Source organism: Camelus dromedarius, chromosome X (assembly GCF_036321535.1).
Source record: "Camelus dromedarius isolate mCamDro1 chromosome X, mCamDro1.pat, whole genome shotgun sequence".
Classification (NCBI taxonomy): domain Eukaryota; kingdom Metazoa; phylum Chordata; class Mammalia; order Artiodactyla; family Camelidae; genus Camelus; species Camelus dromedarius.
In genome coordinates this window covers 18,292,823-18,311,830 of record NC_087472.1, presented here as the reverse complement: position 1 = coordinate 18,311,830, position 19,008 = coordinate 18,292,823, and the positions used below count along the sequence as shown (strand labels likewise).

General features: G+C 37.0%; 1 protein-coding gene across 4 annotated transcripts in view; it reads right to left on the bottom strand.

Moving 5' to 3' along the window:
* Positions 1-9,772: 9,772 nt before the first annotated feature.
* ZNF280C (zinc finger protein 280C) overlaps positions 9,773-19,008 on the bottom strand; it is a 46,329-nt gene continuing 37,093 nt past the window's right edge. For all 4 annotated transcript variants that reach the window (XM_010991562.3, XM_031446266.2, XM_031446265.2 and 1 more), the window contains 6 exons: positions 17,863-18,173; positions 17,264-17,404; positions 15,257-15,319; positions 11,761-11,879; positions 11,582-11,618; positions 9,773-11,455 (listed from right to left, as the gene is read on the bottom strand). In XM_010991562.3, the coding sequence (XP_010989864.1) occupies positions 11,440-11,455; positions 11,582-11,618; positions 11,761-11,879; positions 15,257-15,319; positions 17,264-17,404; positions 17,863-18,173 (687 nt within the window). In that variant the 3' untranslated portion in view covers positions 9,773-11,439. The remainder of the gene's footprint in view (positions 11,456-11,581; positions 11,619-11,760; positions 11,880-15,256; positions 15,320-17,263; positions 17,405-17,862; positions 18,174-19,008) is intronic.

The following is a 19,008-nucleotide window of genomic DNA, read 5'->3' as shown; positions in this document are numbered from 1 at the left end:
AAGACCCTCTGATCTAGTTGTGAGGACAATGTATATACTGGAACTACTTGGGGACGAAGATTAGACAATAATATTACCAAGTGTGAGACTTTGCTATGAGAATTGAGAGCATTTTGTACCCAACATCAGGGAGGGGGTCACCAAAAATAACTGGGCTTATTTTGGATGTTGAATAAAGTGTAACATTTGGATTGGTAAAAAGGAAGGGAGTAGGCAAAAGTAGGGAGGCAGGAATGACCCTGGGGATTGAGCCAAAGGAGTCCCTAAGATGTCCTTGCCTTGGACAATAGCTGGGAGCCACACAATCAGCTGGACTCTGCAGCTCTGCCTTTGGGGCTGTAGGATCTTGTCGTTGGGCCCCCCAGAACTACCCTTCCCCTAGTATCTGAGTATTTGCTCAGGCCCCCAATTCAGCCTGAGGACTTGCTCAGGCTGAGCTCAGTGTGGCTGAGAACTATCTCAGCAGGATCCTTCCCTCGGAAAACAAGACCAGATGCTGCTCTGGGCACCACCACCTAGAGCAGTGCTGGGGAGGGGTACTCAGCCCAGAATAGCTGGAGAAGCGTGGCCCCCAAGTGTAGCTGACTGCAGCCCACCCTGAGTGTGTGGGGGGCGGGATGGAGGGCTTGGTGTTGTGCTGAGAGCTCCCTGGAAAGCAAGGCTCAGCTTCTCCTGCAACTTTGAGTGGGAGATGCAGAGAGAGGTCAGTCATCGTTCTCTTACAACATCTGAGGGGACAGAGTTGCTGCCCCAACTTGTAAAGCCCTCCCCCCGCCACCATCCCTCATCTCCTCAATGGGAGGGGCCTTGCTCCCTCTAGAAGGACTGGCCAAGACTCCACCTGTTTCACATCTTGTTCTGACTCTACGTCCCCTTGACTGTCTATGTCCCTAATGGTTGGTGCTGCAGCAGCAGGACTGAGATGGGGTCCCAGAGATTCCCCTAGATTAGAAGTTCCCAAGTGCTAGTTCACAGCTGACTACATGAAATCAGTTGGCAACTTGTTAAAGTATAGATTCTTGGGGCACTAGCCTCGGACACTCTGATCTACTAGCTCTGGGGCAAGGCCCAGGAATTTTTCTTTTTTAATATCCATAATTGATTCTGATGTGCCTCCAGGCCCTCCCCGCCTGCTGGTCTCTGTCTCTATCTCTGTCTCTCTCTCTCTCTCTCCACAGGCTTCCAGACAAACTCAAAAATCTGAAACTACCTTTCCTCAGTCAGGCCTTCAAAACCAATAATCTAGGTAACCATGGAATCCAGCCTGGGGAGGTGCATCCTTTCTTAGGAGAAATGAAACTGTTGCAGTCATATCAAATGTCCTTGAGCTGTTCGTCTGAAACTAGTAGGCAAGAGCCTCTTAACCACGAAAGGCAAATGAACCAACCCAGAGTATAAACAGCTCTACACTGAGGACCACTTTGGAGGCAAAATTGATAATTTAATAGAGATTGCATGTCTGCTGTGCGCCCTCTCCTGGTAAAATTAGTGAAGGCTGGAAAGTGTTTACCAGCAGTTTTTCTGTCGAGGGATGATCCTGGGATGGAAACCCATACAGAAGGAGCTAATCCTGGTCTCTGTCTGGGCTCCTAGATGCCTGGAACTAGAAAGGTTACCAATTTTTAAAGGAGATTTATTGTGGTAAAATTGATAAATAAAAAACTGAACATACTGAATTTATATCATTTGATGGGTTTGGACATATGCACACACCTGTGAAACGATTCACAATCAAGGTAATAAACATATCCATCACCCCCAAGTTTCTTTGTAGCCTCCCCCCTTTTTTGTGGCAATAACACTTAAAATTTGTTGAGAGGGTAGATCTCATGTTAAGGGTTACTCTTATAAGTAAGCTACATTTACTAAATCACAGGGGCTTAACTCTCCTATGGGAAATCTATGACCACTGGTGAGAACCACTAGCCTGGCAGCAGAGAGGAAGAGGAGACATTGAGAAGTACCTCACCTGTCCAAGGAGACAGATTTTGAAGCTGGGTAGGCAAGTAGCCCTGGGAGATCCCTGGGGTCATAGAGAGTTTCCCCTAAGCCATTACACAGTTGAAATAAACTGAGACATGGACCTCATGACCTGAGCTGGCTCTGGTTGGTACTTAATCTCTTCCCAGCAATAAATTAAATACTGTGACCCGCTGCATTTAATCTTAAAGTACTGGAGAAAGCATCAGGTAAAACATGGATAAGAACCCTGGCTAATCTGATCCCAACCCACCAATCCCAGGTGGAAACCCCAATGCTTCAGATAAAGGGGAAGTAGCTGACATCCTGTGGTCCTGCCTATCCTTCCAGGGAGATGTGAGGGTGGTATCAGATCTAGCTTAATTTTCCACCTCTATACCTCCAACTGAAATAATGACAATTATTAATGGCAGATAACCTTTACTGTTTGCTCTGCACTGCCAAGTACCCTGTTACGTGCTTAACATGGACTATCATGCTTAATCATCACAATAACTTCCGAGGCACAGACTGAGAAAGCAGCCTGCCCAGAGTCACACCGCTGCCCAGTGTCAGAGCAGGGGCTCCCCACTCCCCGGTTTGAGCAGCTGCAGAGCCAGAACTACAATGCTCACTCCTCTGATATCTCTATTTCTTTCAAGCTGAAAGGAAGATGTGCTCCTGGGCTTGAGATTAAGGGCTCCCCTTCTGCTGCACTGAGGACTAAGTAGTAGATTAGTTGCGAGCTGATGCTAGATGCCAGGGCTTGATCTGGTGAAATCACGCTTAGCTCAGGGGTAGGCCCAGAACATGGGAGGGAGGGGCTGAGTAGGCATCTGAGGATCAAACTGTCCTCCTAGGAGGAGAGGGCAGGGCAGGGTGATGGGAAGCCTAGGAACAAGCTAGCTCTAACAGCTGGAACTTTAAAAAAGAGGTATTTCAGAAGAGCTTCTTGCACTGTTTGAGAGATGGGGAGAAATGACCTTTAAGAAACTTTCCAGTTCTTGATTCCTATGAACAACAAGAACACTGTGATTTTTTTTTTTTTTGATGGCCACATGCATTTTAAGCCAGCTATGAAGATAATGAAGTTTTAGGCTTCTGGATAAGGATTGCTTCCTTGTCTGCAGATCGGAAGTCAGCTTGGAAATTGTGCAGATATTCCATTTAAGAAAATGCTCAAATCTGACTAAAGCTGGGGCAGGAAGGATGGTGCTTCTGTAACGTAAACAAGTCAGCAATTCCTGATGCCATTTAATTTTCAGGATGACAAGTGACCTCAGTTTGCTCCTCTGTAAAATGGGATTGCAAATCATCTCTATGGGTTTTTTTTTTGGACAACTTAAAAGATAATGTGTGTGAAATGTAGTTTATGTATAAACATTTTGTATATTATACTTTATTCAATTCACCTAATCACCAGAAATTGACACATTATAAACTGATAATAACTCAATAAAAAAACAAACAAAACAAAAACTAAACAGATCTACATAAAACAAAGTGTTTATTTAACAACTAGATAAAAAAAGCCAATTCCCCTAATCTAAAGGGCACTAGGAAGAAATGAAAATGAAAGGCTATTCAGGTTTTTTCAGATCACTTAGTTTTAAAAATAAAGCTGCATTGAGTATATTCTTCTTTCTTATTTTTTAAATTGAAGTATAGTTGATTTATAATGTTGTGTTAATTCCTGGTGTACAGCATAGTAATTCAGCTATATATATACATATATATATTTCATTTCATATTCTTTTTCATTATAGGTTACTACAAGGTATTGAATATAGTTAGTTCCCTGTGCTATACAGTAGGATCTTGTTGTTTATCTATTTTATAGAGTATATATTTTTTAATTATTCAGAACTGAGGTAATCTGATCACAAAGCCACATGGAAGTCACTAAGAGAACTAAATCAACTTTGAAAAATCACTTCAAATTGTACTCATTGGGACATTTGAGCCAATCAATTAATAGACAACTGGTTAGCCTAGTTTTCTAAGCTTGAGATATTTACTGATTCACCCAAGGATTCTTATGTTCCGAGGGCTACAGATTTGCTAGATAGCAATACCCCATTCTATTCTCAACATTTTATCAAGAAAAAGAAACTTGTACAACTTCAAATGTTCCTTCTGTTCTATGTTATAATTAATCTATTCAGGCAGATATACTGGAGAAGATGGAGGACAGGGAAAGAGATTAGGGGAAAACATAGCAATTCCAAGACCAAGTGACAATATCCTTAACTTCTGACAAAGGCAGGTACTTTTTTAATCACTTCAAAGTCCTACTAAAGAAAAGGACACTTTTCTGCTGATATTTACGATTATACTTTTTCATAAAATTACTGGTATTAGATAATAGCCGAGATTCCCGGAAATGAATTCCTGGTAATGATCATTTAAAAGTTTCCTGTAAAGATGGGATACTTTCAGCACAAAAGGAATGTTTTCTTCCAAAGCAGATTGGATTCTGTGCTCATTTTTAACAAGGCAGTGTCTTTTCATAGTCTTGACAGGAAAAGCCAGAACTACACTCATTTCTGACGTTAGAGAAGCACTATGATAAGATGCCATCCACCTTGCAGCTTGAAGGAAGGTATGGCAAGATCTGGGAACTATAAGCCAAAGTTACGGGTAACCAGAGTGCTGGCGGACTGCCTTTAAAGTTGTCAGTGAGAGGATTCCACTGATGTGTAGTTCTCTGGGTCTCCTTCGAGCAGTAGTAATAGAAGCAACAGCAATGAGAGCAACACGGCAGGAGCAACAGCAGGAATGGCATTAACATTAGCGGTACTGGGGTAAACAGCAGCATTTAGTGAGCACCTACTTTTGGCCAGGCCACTGCTGTATACACTATTCACTGGTTTAATTCCCTCATCTCTATGAGTAGGTGCTGTTGTTTCCCTTTTACAAATGAGGAAACTGAAGCCCAGAGCCCAAAGTTGTTGGCCAGGCAGGAACTTCGACCTTGGCAGTCTGCTGCAGAGCCTGGGCTCTCAGCCACCCCACCAAACTGCCCCTGTAAGGTACAGGGAGGCTTTACTGTGAGTTGGAGATCATAGCTTGCAATCTTAGTATCAAGGAAAATCTCTTGAAACTGTTTAAGCAGGAAGTAAACCTTACAGAGTAAGAAACGCCTTAACAGATAAAAATAGGCTGAAAATAGTAATAGTTTCAGGAAAAGTAGGCAAGTGGGTAGATTTGATAAGCTAAGCCTGAGTTACAGTGAGAAGCCAGACATAATTATGAGTCTGAAGCTTCTTGAATTTGAAACAATGTAAAGTGACCATACCCTCCAACACAAATTACTGGTCTGTTCCAGTTACATAGCTATTTTACAAACGCAATCATGAGCATACAATTTTTACTGATATAATTTCTAAAAATATGAAAATGGATATTGCTAGCCTCCAGTTTTGTAGTCCACCTTACAAATGATTTATGAATGTGAATGAAATGTCTAGTTCACCTTAGTCAACACTCTCATCCAACTTTTTTATTTCCCAAATCAGAAAATCTGAGTAAGGATTATTCCAGGTCAGCATTCTCCACACTACATCTTATGGAGATTAATGTTTAAAAGTTATTAAGTATTGGTGGAGAAATTCTGGGGTCAAATAAAGTGCCCGCTAAATTTTTTCTTAGAGAACCAAAGACTGCATGTAGCATGAAAAAATCCGCAATAAAGAACTATTTAACTGTCACCCCTCATAACCTAAATTTATTTGACCATGGCACCTTTATTTTGCAGAGCATTTACAAATCAGCTCTAGACCTAGATTCTTCTTTTGCAGAAAGGGAAGAATATTACTTTTACAAGAGTACATGTAGAATTAACCATGTCTAGGAGTAATTGCAGTATTTCACTTTCTCAATGTCGAAAAATTCCCCATTTCTGCTGTTGAGGATACAAGTATGTGGCATTCTGAATTCATTTTTTTCAAAGAACGAATTATAAGTGATGTTTAGGTATAACCAAAATAGAATCATAGACTCCAAAAACCCCAGAACAAGTTAATACCCACCTTTTACAATAGGACATTTGAGGTCAAGGACACTGCTGCCCCTCTGGCGTTCTGCTCACATCACTAGCCACTCCCCAGCTTCCTCTGCTGATTTCCTTCTCATCTCTCTAACTGCTTATTGTTGAGATGCCTCAGAGCTTCAGCTGTAGACCCTGTCCTTTCTCTACCTCTATAGCCTTTGGTGATCTCATAGTATTGTGATTTTACAAAATTTAAATGTCCCTGACAGCCTGGATCTCTTCCCTAAACTCCAAGCTCACACATCAGAATGTCCATGACATCCCCACTTGGATACCTAAAAGGCATCTCAAATTTATACATGTACAAAATCAAAGTCGTCATCTTCTCTCCCACCTTTGCTCCTCCTTTAGTCTTCTCCATCTTAGTTAATATCAACATCATCTTTCCAGTTGTTTAGGCTAATGACCATGCTATCCTCCACAACAGTTTTTCTCTCACACCTCACATCCAAACCATCAACAGATTCTGTTGGTGCAAACGTCATGCTATACCCCCAATTGAGCCACTTATAAACCTACACTCCTACCATCCTAATCCAAACCTCTGTTATCTCCCATCTGGACTGTTACAATAGCATCCTAACTGATCTCCCTGATTCTTGCCTTTGGTCCCCTGCACTTATTCTCAACACAGCAGCTAGAGTGATTTTGTTCAGAATGTACTTAAGAATTTTTGTTTTACATTGAGGTATAAAACACTTCTGTATTCAAGATCCACTAATGACTTCCTGTCCCAGAATAAAAGCCAAATCTTTACAATTGCCTGTAAGGCCCTGCACTACATGGCCCACAGCACCTCCTTGGCCCCATCTCCTACTACTCTCCCCCTTCCCTCCAGCTCTAGTGCAACCTCATCATTTTGTTGCTGTTCCTTGAGCCAGGCATGATCCAACTTCAGGACCTTTAAACAACTCCTTTCATCATTATGTTAGCTGAAGATTTTTAACTTACATTAAGGTTTCCTTCATTTTCTTAGCTTGCTAATGTTGTCAGTGGTGTTGGTTTCTTTCTCTTTTCTTCTTTTGGTAGAAGATTCACATATAATAAAATTAACCATTCTAAAGTGAACAATTCAGTCGTATTTAGTACATTCACAATGCGGTCTCCTAAACACAGTCATCACCCTGAAAAGAAAACCCTGTACCCCTTAAGCAGTTGTTTCCTATTCCCTCCTTCCCACAGCCCCTGGCAAACACCAACCTGCTTTCTGTCTCTGTGGATTTGCTTATTCTGTCTATTACATATACATGTAATTACATAGTTTGTGACTTTCTATGATTTTTGTTTCACTTAGCATCATGTTTTTGAGGTCCATCCACATTGTAGCATGTATCATTACTTCATTCCTTTTTATGGCTAGATAATATTCCACTGCATGAATATACTACAATTTATTTATCCCTTCATCTTTTGTTGACATTTGGGCTGTTTCTACCTTTTAGCTATTGTGAATAGTGCTATTATGCATATACAAGTATCTGATTCCCTGCTTTCAATTCTTTTGGATACATACCTAGGAGTAGAATTGCTGGGTCCTTGATACTAAGGTGAGAATGGTGATTCTATGTTTAACTTTTTGAGGACCTGTCAGACTGCTTTGCACAGTGGCTGAACCATTTTACATTACCATCGGCAATGTATGAGGATTCCAATTTCCAATTTCCCCTTTGGGGCTTTTGTCTTTGCTGTTGTCTCTCTGAGTGCTCTTCTGATAGATACTCAAGTGGCTCACTTCCTCACCTCCAGGTCTTTAACTCAATTATCTTCTCATGGAGGCCTACCAGGATCTCCAAATTTAAAATGGCAACCTCCCAGCTCCCAACCCATACTCACTATCCTCCCTCCCTACTTAATTTTCTCCATAGTATTGATCATCATCTGACATACTATATAATTTTCTCATTTTCTGTCTTCTACCACCGAAAAGTACACTCCGCAAGGGCAGAGAATTCAGTCTGTTTTACCAGCATGTAGAATAGTATCAGGCATATAGTAAGTGCTCAATATTTTCTAAACAAATAAATGAGACCCAAAGAGGTATTTTGGCAGAGTCTGACAAAATAGAGCAAGAAACTAAATCTTTGTAGTTCAGAGATTATTTTTCTAGTAATAGTGATGGATTGAAACTGAGCCAATCACACCTTTTATTTGGCTGTAACTAAAAAGCACATATTCATGAAATGGCTATTTTTGAGTCAGGTGAAATAAGTATTTAGAATATCTTGAAAGTAAAGGGATACTATTGTCAAGCTAAAACTCATTAACACCAATTAAAACTCAACTAACTGCCTATAATAAGCAAGCTTAAGTCTGACTGTCTGACATGTTTTATTTAAAAATGAATTTTAAAAAGATGCTATAAGACACAGAACTTTAAGAGTATTATAATTTAAGAAAATGTACCTAATATATACTGTAAGAAATAGAATCCTATGGAAGAACACAGAGGTGCACCCCTGCCTAAAATATTGCCATAGCAAGAATGTGGTTTACCATATTTGTGAACTATGACAGAGGCAGAGAAAATATCTGTATATAAAAAGAGAACCTATGTTAAAACCACAAAGAAGTTATTTCTGGGCAAAAGTTAAAAACTTGGGGTAATTAATGCTGATGAATCATCCATTTGAAATGGTTAAAACAGTAAATTTTACATTATATATTTTACCACAATTTTTGAAAAGCAAAACAAAAATGGGTAGAAAGATGGTGAATGAGAAAACATCTTAGAGATAGATATGGAAATAAAGATTAGAATATCACCAAGTCCACTACCGAGAAACAAGCAACTTTTGGAAATTTTGGAAAGTTACTTACAGCAGAAATCAGCCTAGAAAATTAAAACTAACGAATTCAACTCTTTTGACTATAAGTTACAAGGAGTAGAATACATAACAAGTGGTCTTTGAAAATGGCTTTTGGAGTTCAGGTGTTTTGAGCACTGGCTACCCTGGACTCCTTGTCTGGCTCCCTGCAATAAATGATGCACTTTCCTTCACCACAAAGAAGGAAAAAAAAAAAAAAAAGAAAATGGCTTTCAATATGTTTCTGCCATAGGCTGAATATTTGTCTTTCCCCACCTGCTCCACCAAATTCATATGTTGAAACTTAATCCCCAATATGATGGTATTTGGAGGTGGGGCCTTATTAGGTGAACAGGTCATGAGGGTGGGGCCCACATGAGAGAGATTAATGCCCTTGTAAAATAGACCCCAGAGAACTCTCTTGCCCTTTCCACCATGTGAGAACACAGCAGGAAGATGACGGTCTATGAACCAGGAAGTGGGTTCTCAACAGACACTGAATCTGCCAGCATTTTGATCATAGATTTTGCAGCCACTAGAACAACAGAAATAAATTTCTATCGTTTATGAGCCACCCAGTCTATGGTATTCTGTTATAGCTGCACAGACAGATTAAGATGGTTTCAAAGTACAATTCAAGAAGTTCTAATGTTAAGAAGAAAAAACACCTCTCATGATTGAGTCAAACAACTTCCAAGCCTGCACACCTTCATGGTTATTAAGATTACAAAGGGACTCTTACCAGCCTTTAAAGTTCTAGAAATTAGTAAAGTATAAACAGCGAGCTTTTAACTGTATTGAAGGAAAAACTGCAAGATGGATTCAACAGCTAGAGCTCTCAGTCTGTATACCAAGTCATCAAGCTTCCATGTAAGAAGCAAAGTAAAGCTCCTAATAATGTGACAAAATCTACAGCTTTTATTCTAAGTTATTCATTAGAAAATAATTCCACAGGCACTTTCACAATACAAATTTTATTAAAAAAATAATAACATCAAAACTGTTCAGCAAATCTATATTCAATGTAACCAAAATAAACAAACACCAAATTAAAAAAAATATACATCTATATATATATGGGCAAGAAACAAGTGCATTTTTTGGTCCCAATATTCTCTGAATATATTATCTTTATCCAAAGGAATTACATTAATGGCTAAGAAGATATTATGTATTAGATGTACAGAAATGTAACTTTAAAACTTGTTTTAAGGTCTGTAGGAAGTGTTTTTTGCCAATTCTTTATGTGTCTGAACTCACAATCACTAAGATAATGTCAATGATAGTCCCAAGATAGACAGAGGATGTAATAATGTCTAATGGTCTGAACAATTACCAAATTAGGAAGCTACCAATAGGTAGCTACATGAACTCTAGAGAATTTCAAGGAATTTTTTGGAGTTATTAACAAAACAAAACAAACACAAAACAAGTTTTAAAAAGAAACAAAAGAGGACATAACAAAACAGACATTAATAAATTTGGTGAAGACAACATAAAACCAAAATAACAAAATTAAATTAGGTTTTAAAAAAATAAAAAAAATTGAATATTAGTATTGCTGAAAATTCCTAGGATTTAATACTGGATAAAACTTTAAATGACAGTAAAAATAACTATAATTTTGGAACTGCAATTTCAAAAACTTGTGTTCCAAGAATATGAAAGTAACCTTGGTTCCCTATGCAACCAGTTTTTATATTCCTTGGACTGCATGCATGCTAGAGGAAGATTAAAGGGCAGCAGCCAAAATGATTAAACTTCAACTTGGATGTTGAAGCATTGATTTGATGGGCTTTTCTTGGTTAGAATAGACCCATAAGCTTAAGATCAAGAACCAAAGCCCCCAGTGGGAAGTTGTGCTCAATTTGGTGGGCCTTGAGGTCATCTCTGGCCAAATTAGTATCAGTCTTATGGGAGGCCAGTCATGAAGGAAGGGACTCTCCCCAAGATCTGATTTCTTAAGGCCACAACCTACAGGAGGTCTCACAGTCAAATAATTCACATTCCTTGGAAAGAGAGAACAGGCATCAGTTGTGTCCATCGAAGGGGGACACTGACCAGGGGTACCCTGGACATTTTTTGAAATTTCTGTGTTGCTTCTGCATCTGAAAAATATGAAAAATAGAACAATGACAGACGAGGAATGAGGAAAAAGACAGCTATCTGACCTAAAAATGTCAGACTTATAAGAAATTAACTAAGAGACCAGACAGAACAGACAAAAAAGATGAACAGTCACATCGTTTGGAATGCAATATTCTGAAGGCAAGGATATCAGAGAAAAACACAGATTATTTTAAGCAAAGCAAGAGAAGACCATAGCAACAAAAGTCATTTTTGAAGAAAGCCAACTGGAGAAAAAAAGCATGTGTTAAGGTATGTTAACCTGACACAAAGATAAGGTGGAATACGAATCTAGTGCCATCTGAAAGCTGAAAAGAGCTGCATAATGAGAGCTAGTGTCATGAACTCGGCTCTTTAATCGCCTTCGTGTGAGAAAACACTTCAGAACTTTGAGAACTTAGGAAACTGCTTTTGTGTAAGAAAACACTTCAGAACTTTGAACTTAGGAAATTCCAACTTGTCTTGCACCAGGTTGCACGAGCTCCATAGAGCAGGAATCTATTTCAACAAGCGGCTTTAAAAACAAAAACAAAAACAAATACTTTAATATTTTTTCATTTCTATTAATGATACACATTAAAAAATGCAACAGTGCTAAAATCCATCAAAGAAAAATGCACTGAATGAAAATTAAACTTACTCAGAAGTGGGTTCAGAAGTAGAGGTACTTTCGGGAACTGAAATTAGAAGAAGAGTTTTACACTTAGAATATATGAGAAGCAAGCTTAACAATTTAATAAGTAAGAGCCCGTATTGTGGCTGATCAAAAATAGTGTAATAAATATCAGAAATCCAAAGTAACACAATATATATACATACCTTTCTCTATTATCACTTGGCAAGTATGAGTTTTACGTTGACTTAAGTGTTTAGCCATACGATCCAAACCAGAAGAATCAGTTAGGAAATCACATTTAAGGCACACTAGAGTAATGCCCCTATGGAAAAAAGAAGACAGAAAGAAAAGGCTTTTGTCTTTTATGAAACTCCATATACAAGTTCAATCATGATTTTTCCATGTAATAACTCCACTTGCTTTTTAAGTGTCACGACCACCATTTTCCAATTTTGTTATATGAGCCTGATATATCTGAAATGGCATAGCTGTATCTAAATTATGCTAACATTTAGTGTTCTAGAAACTGTTTCCTCTCACACTGGTTTCTGAAAGATATGACTGAAGAGACCTAAAGCTCAGTCGTGGCTCCACTAATTACTTGTATAACTTGTGCAAGGCATGATTGTTCCATGCCTTTGCCCATCTGCAAAGCAGGGCTATACTATTCATTCATTCAGTGTATATTTGCTGAGAACCTTCTTTACATACTCAGTACTACTAGGTGTTACAAATACAAGAGGGAACAAAATAGGGTACACTCTGTGGAGCCTACAATCTAATGTCTTATTTAAGTGATGATAACATCAGATAAGAAATGAGAAGGCTTAAAAAATAAATCATGTATAAATAAATAAAGTGATGTAATTATCGTTATCAGCTTATTAACAAAGCATAAATATACTCTGGCAGTTAACTTTGAATTTAAATGCTTTACATTTAAATATTTCACCTGTATAGGAATAAAAACCAGTATGCTACTGGTTACAGTTGGACTGACTTCTCCCCTGCAGCTCTACTCTTAACAGCCTGTTGTGTATTTACACCTAGCTGTCACACTGGCACATCAAAAATGATCTTCATAAAACTAAAGTTGTGTGCTTTCCTCCTGACTCCTAAAAAATCACTCCTCCTGATTGTTCTCGCTTATGATGCGATGCCCCTGACACAAAGGCCCCAAACTGTAGTTATTTCTGACCCCTTTTCCTTAAAACAGTCAATATTTCAAAAATTTTATCATATTAACAATTTATTGAGCACTTATTCTGTATTAGGCTGAGCGTTTTAGACATATCATCTAATCTATTCCTTATAACGACCCAAAGACCTAGGTGCTATAAGTTGAAATTTTTTAAAAATAGAGGACAGGTTCAGGTTTAGTAGCCTACCAAGGCCAGGACCAGGTCTGAAACTGAGCCCTTGATTCCAGAGCCCATGTTCTTAAACATGATGTGACACCACCTCACCACCGTTAACCTTGGTTATCTTATTAAATCAGTCCTAACTACCGCAAGAGTCTTAACTAGTCTATGTGCCTTGCACAGCTACAACTCACTTTGTATACCCCTCCAAATTGATCTTCCTTCAGTCCCCTTGATTCTAATGGAACACTAATGGTTTTCCCAATGTCCTCAAATTACAATTAAGTCCAAATTCCCTAGCCTTTTTCAAGGATTCCATAATCTGGATCTAATCTCAAAACTATTCTCCCAGACTTTGAACTTAATACTATGTTATATGAACTTCATGTTCCATCCAAACTGTCTACTTGTCATTCACTGTGTATGCCATCTGCTTTTTTCCTTTCTGCACTTTTATTCATGCTATTTCTTCAACCTAAAATGCTCCTGTGCCTCTTCTTATAAGTAGAAACCTCTCTTTCTTTTGAAATCAGTAACTCTCACTGCACTTATTACAAACCTCCTTGTATTAATTTCTGTAGTTATTTATGTTCACACTTTATCATAATTGTACATTCCTTGAAGGTTGGTATCAAGCCTTCTTCATCACCATCATCTTTACAAGACCTGCTACATTGTGTGACACATGACAGACGCACAATACATAGCTAAGAATGAATGCTGCCTTTTAACAAAATAGTAATTACAAAATTTATTGTTCTGTAAAATTATAAATATGCTAACTCCCATACATAGAAAATAACCAATTTTCTATTTAAATTTGAGACTCACCCAAGGTGAGAAAAAAGTGTGTCACATCTTTAAAATTATAGAATTATTTTTTTGTTTGTTTTTGGTTTTTTTGGAGAGGGTAAGTGATTAGATTTATTTATTTATTTGATGGAGATATTGGACATTGAACCCGGGACCTTGTGCATACTAAGCACACACTCTACTACTGAGCTATACACTTCCCTCTAAAATCACAGAATTTAAGAACCAAGCCACACAATTGAGTTTGACAACAGAGGTAAAAATCAAATTAAGGTCTCTATAGAATTAATAAATTCTTTTCATTCTTATAAAACTTTTCAGTAAATGTAACATCTAATACAGTTTTATTAGAATCTTTTCTAATTTCTTGAATTTAGTAGCCTTTTAAAAATAGCACTAATGTATTTTTTAAATGAAACCAAACTTTCTTCTGCCTATGAGCTATTGGTCTATCATCCACATATTCCACATATGTCATTTTCAATATTAATTTACTCAGCAAATATTTATGGAATGCCTATCATGTGTCAGGCACTATTCAATGTCCAGCAAATGCCTAGCATAGCCAAATATCTGAACCACGCATATTCTAGTGAGAAGACATAGATAATAAACAAAAGGGTGAAATATAGAATATAATGGACAGTAAAAAGCTGCCATAAAGTAAAAACAAAGCAAGAAAGGGAGATAGGGCGTGCTGGGGGTGGGATCAAGGGGAAAGGATGCTATTTTAAATGGAGTGATCAAGGAAAGAGTCACTCATCAGAATAGAGACCTAAAGGAGGTGAGGGAGCTAGCTAGCCATGCAGATATCTGGGGAAGAGCAAATGAGGCAGAAGGAATAATAAATACAAAGATACTGAGATATAGCATCCCCTCTTCCACTTTTCCACTAACCTAAAGCATCAAAACAAGTATTGGCCAAACTTAAGTCTATGTCTTAGCCTGGTGCTACAAAGATCCTGACACTGATTATTTCAAATAGCAATGACAACATGAAAAATAATTAAACAAATGAAGATGAAGTCAAAAGGAATCAGAAGAATGTGAAAAAATGGTCCTTAGTGGATTCTGAGCTCAATGTGTGTGGTATAACCAAAATTAATTATCAATGTCTTTAGAAATGTTCACAATTCCTCTGTAAACAGATTGTGCACTTTTATTTATTTCAAAAATAAAAGACCCCAAGAATTATGAAGGCCATATATTGATCAAAACCAAAGTAGTGTTAGTCACTTTACTAAGTATCTTAAATGTCTTTTAGATATTCCAATATTATTGGAGAGCTTTATTTTTAAACTTTATAATACAAATCCATGGAAGTTTCATCTTAATGCCTAACATCACTGAAACGAAGTTTAGCCTGAGAATATAGGCTATCCCCACTTTGACCTAATGATATAATGAACAGAACTGTTATGCCCAGTAGCAATCATTTCATTTTCCAAACTAGGCACTCCAGCATCAGGTTGAAAAGCTAATACAATTTTTCAATAGAGAGATTGGAAAAAGATCAATCAGTTACCTGAGAGTTCCAGAATGCTTCTTAAAAATATAAAACCGTTTAGTTGGATGGTTGCTATGAGAGCTGTAGAGACAAGAGACAAATGAGATTTTATTATACAATAAGTCATTAATTAATTTTATGATTATATTTCAAGCCTATGCTTAGGTTCTTAGTTTTTAATAAAAGATCATGATCTAATTTATAAAATTCTATTAGAATCTGTTTAATTCAAGATTTTTATCTTACATTTCATTTTACCTGTGTATTTTCTAACATTTCCCTAAGAATAATCTTAAATGATCATACCTCACCATTATACAAAAAAGACCCCTCAGAGTTAAAAATGCAAAGAGCATCAAATTAAATTTTTTCAACTATTAAGAGTTGAGAAAAATTTTAAAGGTATTTGCTAATAATGTATTTTGCTGTAATAGAAATTGTTACAAATAATAATTATTTATGACATTCTAATCTTAATATACTTAGTGAGGGGTTGAATCTGAATAATCTTTGAAGTAAATGTTTCTTAGGCTAAAATACATTATTTACCATAAGTAAAATGAAACATTTAAAGAATCTTTTACAATTTCTAGGAGAGCTTTTAAGGAAAGTGAATCAAAGGAACCAGAGAACATGAGTTAAAACAATACTTCCTCTAAGCACAGAACAGAAAACCACTAACCAAATCTTTCAGCCAAGGCTAATAGTTTTTATACCCTCTTTTAAACTGATAAGGAAAGCTTTCCTGTACTAGAAAGCCATGTAGAATTAGCCAGGATTAGCACAGCACAGTATCACTCAAAGTGTGGTCCACAGACCAGCAGCATCTATATCACCTTGGAGCTTATTAGAAATAGAAATTCTCAGCTCCCACTCCAGACCCACTGAATTAATCTCTAGCAGTGGAGCCCAGAAATCAGTGTCAACAAGGTTTTCAGATCATTCTTATGCAAGCTGAAGTTTGAGAAGCACTAGCCCTAGTTTCCACTGACAGACCCAAATCAGACAATACAGCAAGTCAATGGTTACCCTCAGACACAAGCATACCACGTATACATGCGAAAAGATTCTGAATAGCTATAATCTATATCCTCAGAATAGGTGCCATGATTAATTTCAAAGAAGTGTTCTCTCAAGTAGGTAAGACAGATACATATTTAATATGAGGCAGAAAAGCTGAGTGGTATAGAACTCAAATGATTGATTCCTGTGAGTGACTATGGTGATCAGATACTTCATAGAAGGTAAATTGAGAGGGAAGGAGACAGGCATTCAAAATAACCAAGAATAAGGAAAAGCCACTTTACATATTGCATATGGAACAAACTATATATTGAGGAAGATTAATTAATTGGGGGGGCTTGACTTCTGGTTACAGAGTTGGTATGGGCTGAGAATAAAGGTACTCAACCTCTGAGAAAATAAAGCTTCTGTACGTACAGAGGTCAATCCTCTGACAAAAGTCCACACTGGGTAGGAGTGAGGGTATCCAGTCAAGGGAGAGGTACTTGAGGCAACAAAGGAAGTAAGGTACCAATGAAGTAGGGGAAACACAAAGAGACCTACAAGGCCCTTAGAAGAGCAGAAGTGGAAGCTTTCAGTTCTATATGAGGCTAATGAGCATGTGAGCACCGACGATGTTCCTAGCATCTCTGACAAACATGAAGTCTCTCAAAGTGACTGCTTTGAAGTGGATATTACTCATGTGTTTACATGTATTTATTTGATAAATATTTTGGAAACATTTAAAATTTTATGGGAAACTTTTGAAAGACTCAGAAGAATAATTTCCCTGACAAATCTATTCTAATTTCATTAGTCCAACTGTTCTTAACATTTTTGTTCCAGTAATTTCATGTGTTATTATGCTGGGAAACAGTATTGGGTAATATCCCACAGTTCCCTGTTGCTAGATTCTTTTAGGTCCTTGATGTGACAAACTGGCTACTAATATGACAACTTTGTTTTCAAAAACCAAGTATCTTGAATGGCAGTTTTTGGTTGTAGTGTACATGTTTAACTCACCTCACCATATGATTTATAAAGGCTTTGTTACAGTTAGTGTTGTATTTGCAAAAATTACAGTGGATATATATTGAAAAGTGGCTTGCAAAATCTTTTATTTTGGAATGACACTCAATGCACTTGTGAACTCCCCGACGACACCTATGGAGACAGAAAAAAATGATAAAAATACATTGTAAAACAAAGAAATAAGGTAAAGCCTTATTGTTTTATTAATTGAAGCCAAGGTATTTCAATTAAATCTTTAAAGAGACTTATAATATTGAAATTTGCTTTGAAACAACAAGCTAGAATAAGTGTAAAAAAGTCACCAGTTAATGTTTCCTTGGAATAAAAAGGATCACATTAACCAATTCAATGATCACAAAATATAAGCTCAAAATGTAAGATTAGTGTAAAAGACAATTATACAATAAACACAGTAATTCAAGTTCTATTCAGCAGCTGTAAAAAGTACCTTTTGATTATCTTCTTGGCCTTTATACTAGATAAGTGATTATTATGTAAATGTGCAGGAGAGTTCTAGTGATATGGTAAGCTACATTAAAATAACCTTTAATATTTAATTAGCATTGTATACCAGGAATAAAACATATTACCTTAAATTCTTCAAAGCTATGCTGATTTTATTCTTTCTGTTGCGCTGTTTCTTTTGCTTGTAAGAGGTTTTTGCTTTGTATTTAGGTATAGCTCTACCTTGCTTACTTGGATTAGCCTTATTCGCAGTGGATGTAGTTGCACAAAGCTTTCCTGTCTTAGATTTACTTGCATTAGATTTTGTAGGACTTTTAGCAGTTGTACTTTTGGACTTTGGAGGTGAGACCTGAAGAAAAGAAGTGCTTGGAGTACTCCTGGGAGATGTAGTTGATGGCCTTGAATGAAGAGGTCCAATTGAAGCTCGAATAGTAACCTATAAAAATGAAGGAAACGTATCATTTTAGAAAATCAATCATCACCCTAATATTTAAAAAAAATCACACATTATGCAAGTCATAACTGGTTTTTGACAAGGATGCCCAAACAATTCAGTGAAGGAAACAACAGTTTTATAGTTTTATCAACAAATGATGCTGGGACATTTGGATATCTACATGCAAAAGGATGAATTTGACCCCTATCTCATACTAGATACAAAAATTAACTCAAAACGTATCAAAGACCAGATTGTAAGAGCTAAAATTATATAAAACTCTTAGAAGAAAACATAGGAGTAAATTTTCATGACCTTGGGTTAGGCAATGATTGCTTAAAGATGATACTGAAAGCACAAGCAACCAAAGAAAGAATAAATGGACTTCATAAAAATTAAAACTTTTATGAAGAAGAATATACATATATAAGTGAAACACAATATTGCAAATCAACTGTACTTCAATAAAAAAAATTAAAACTTTTGTGCCTCAAAGGACACTATTAAGAAAGTGAAAAGGAAACCACAGATTGAAAGAAAATATTTGCAAATTATATCTCTAATAAGGGACTTGTATACAGAATATTCTTATAACTCAATAAAAAGACAAATAACCCAATTAACAAATGGGCAAATGATCCTAATAGGCATTTCCTCAAAGATATACAAATGGCCAATAAGCACATGAAAAGATGTTCAACATCAGTAGTCATTAAGGAAATGCAAATCAAGACTACAATAAGATATTACTTCAGACCAGCTAGAATGGCTATAATAAGAGACAGTAGCATGTGCTGACAGGATATGGAGAAATTGCAGCCTTCATATATTGCTG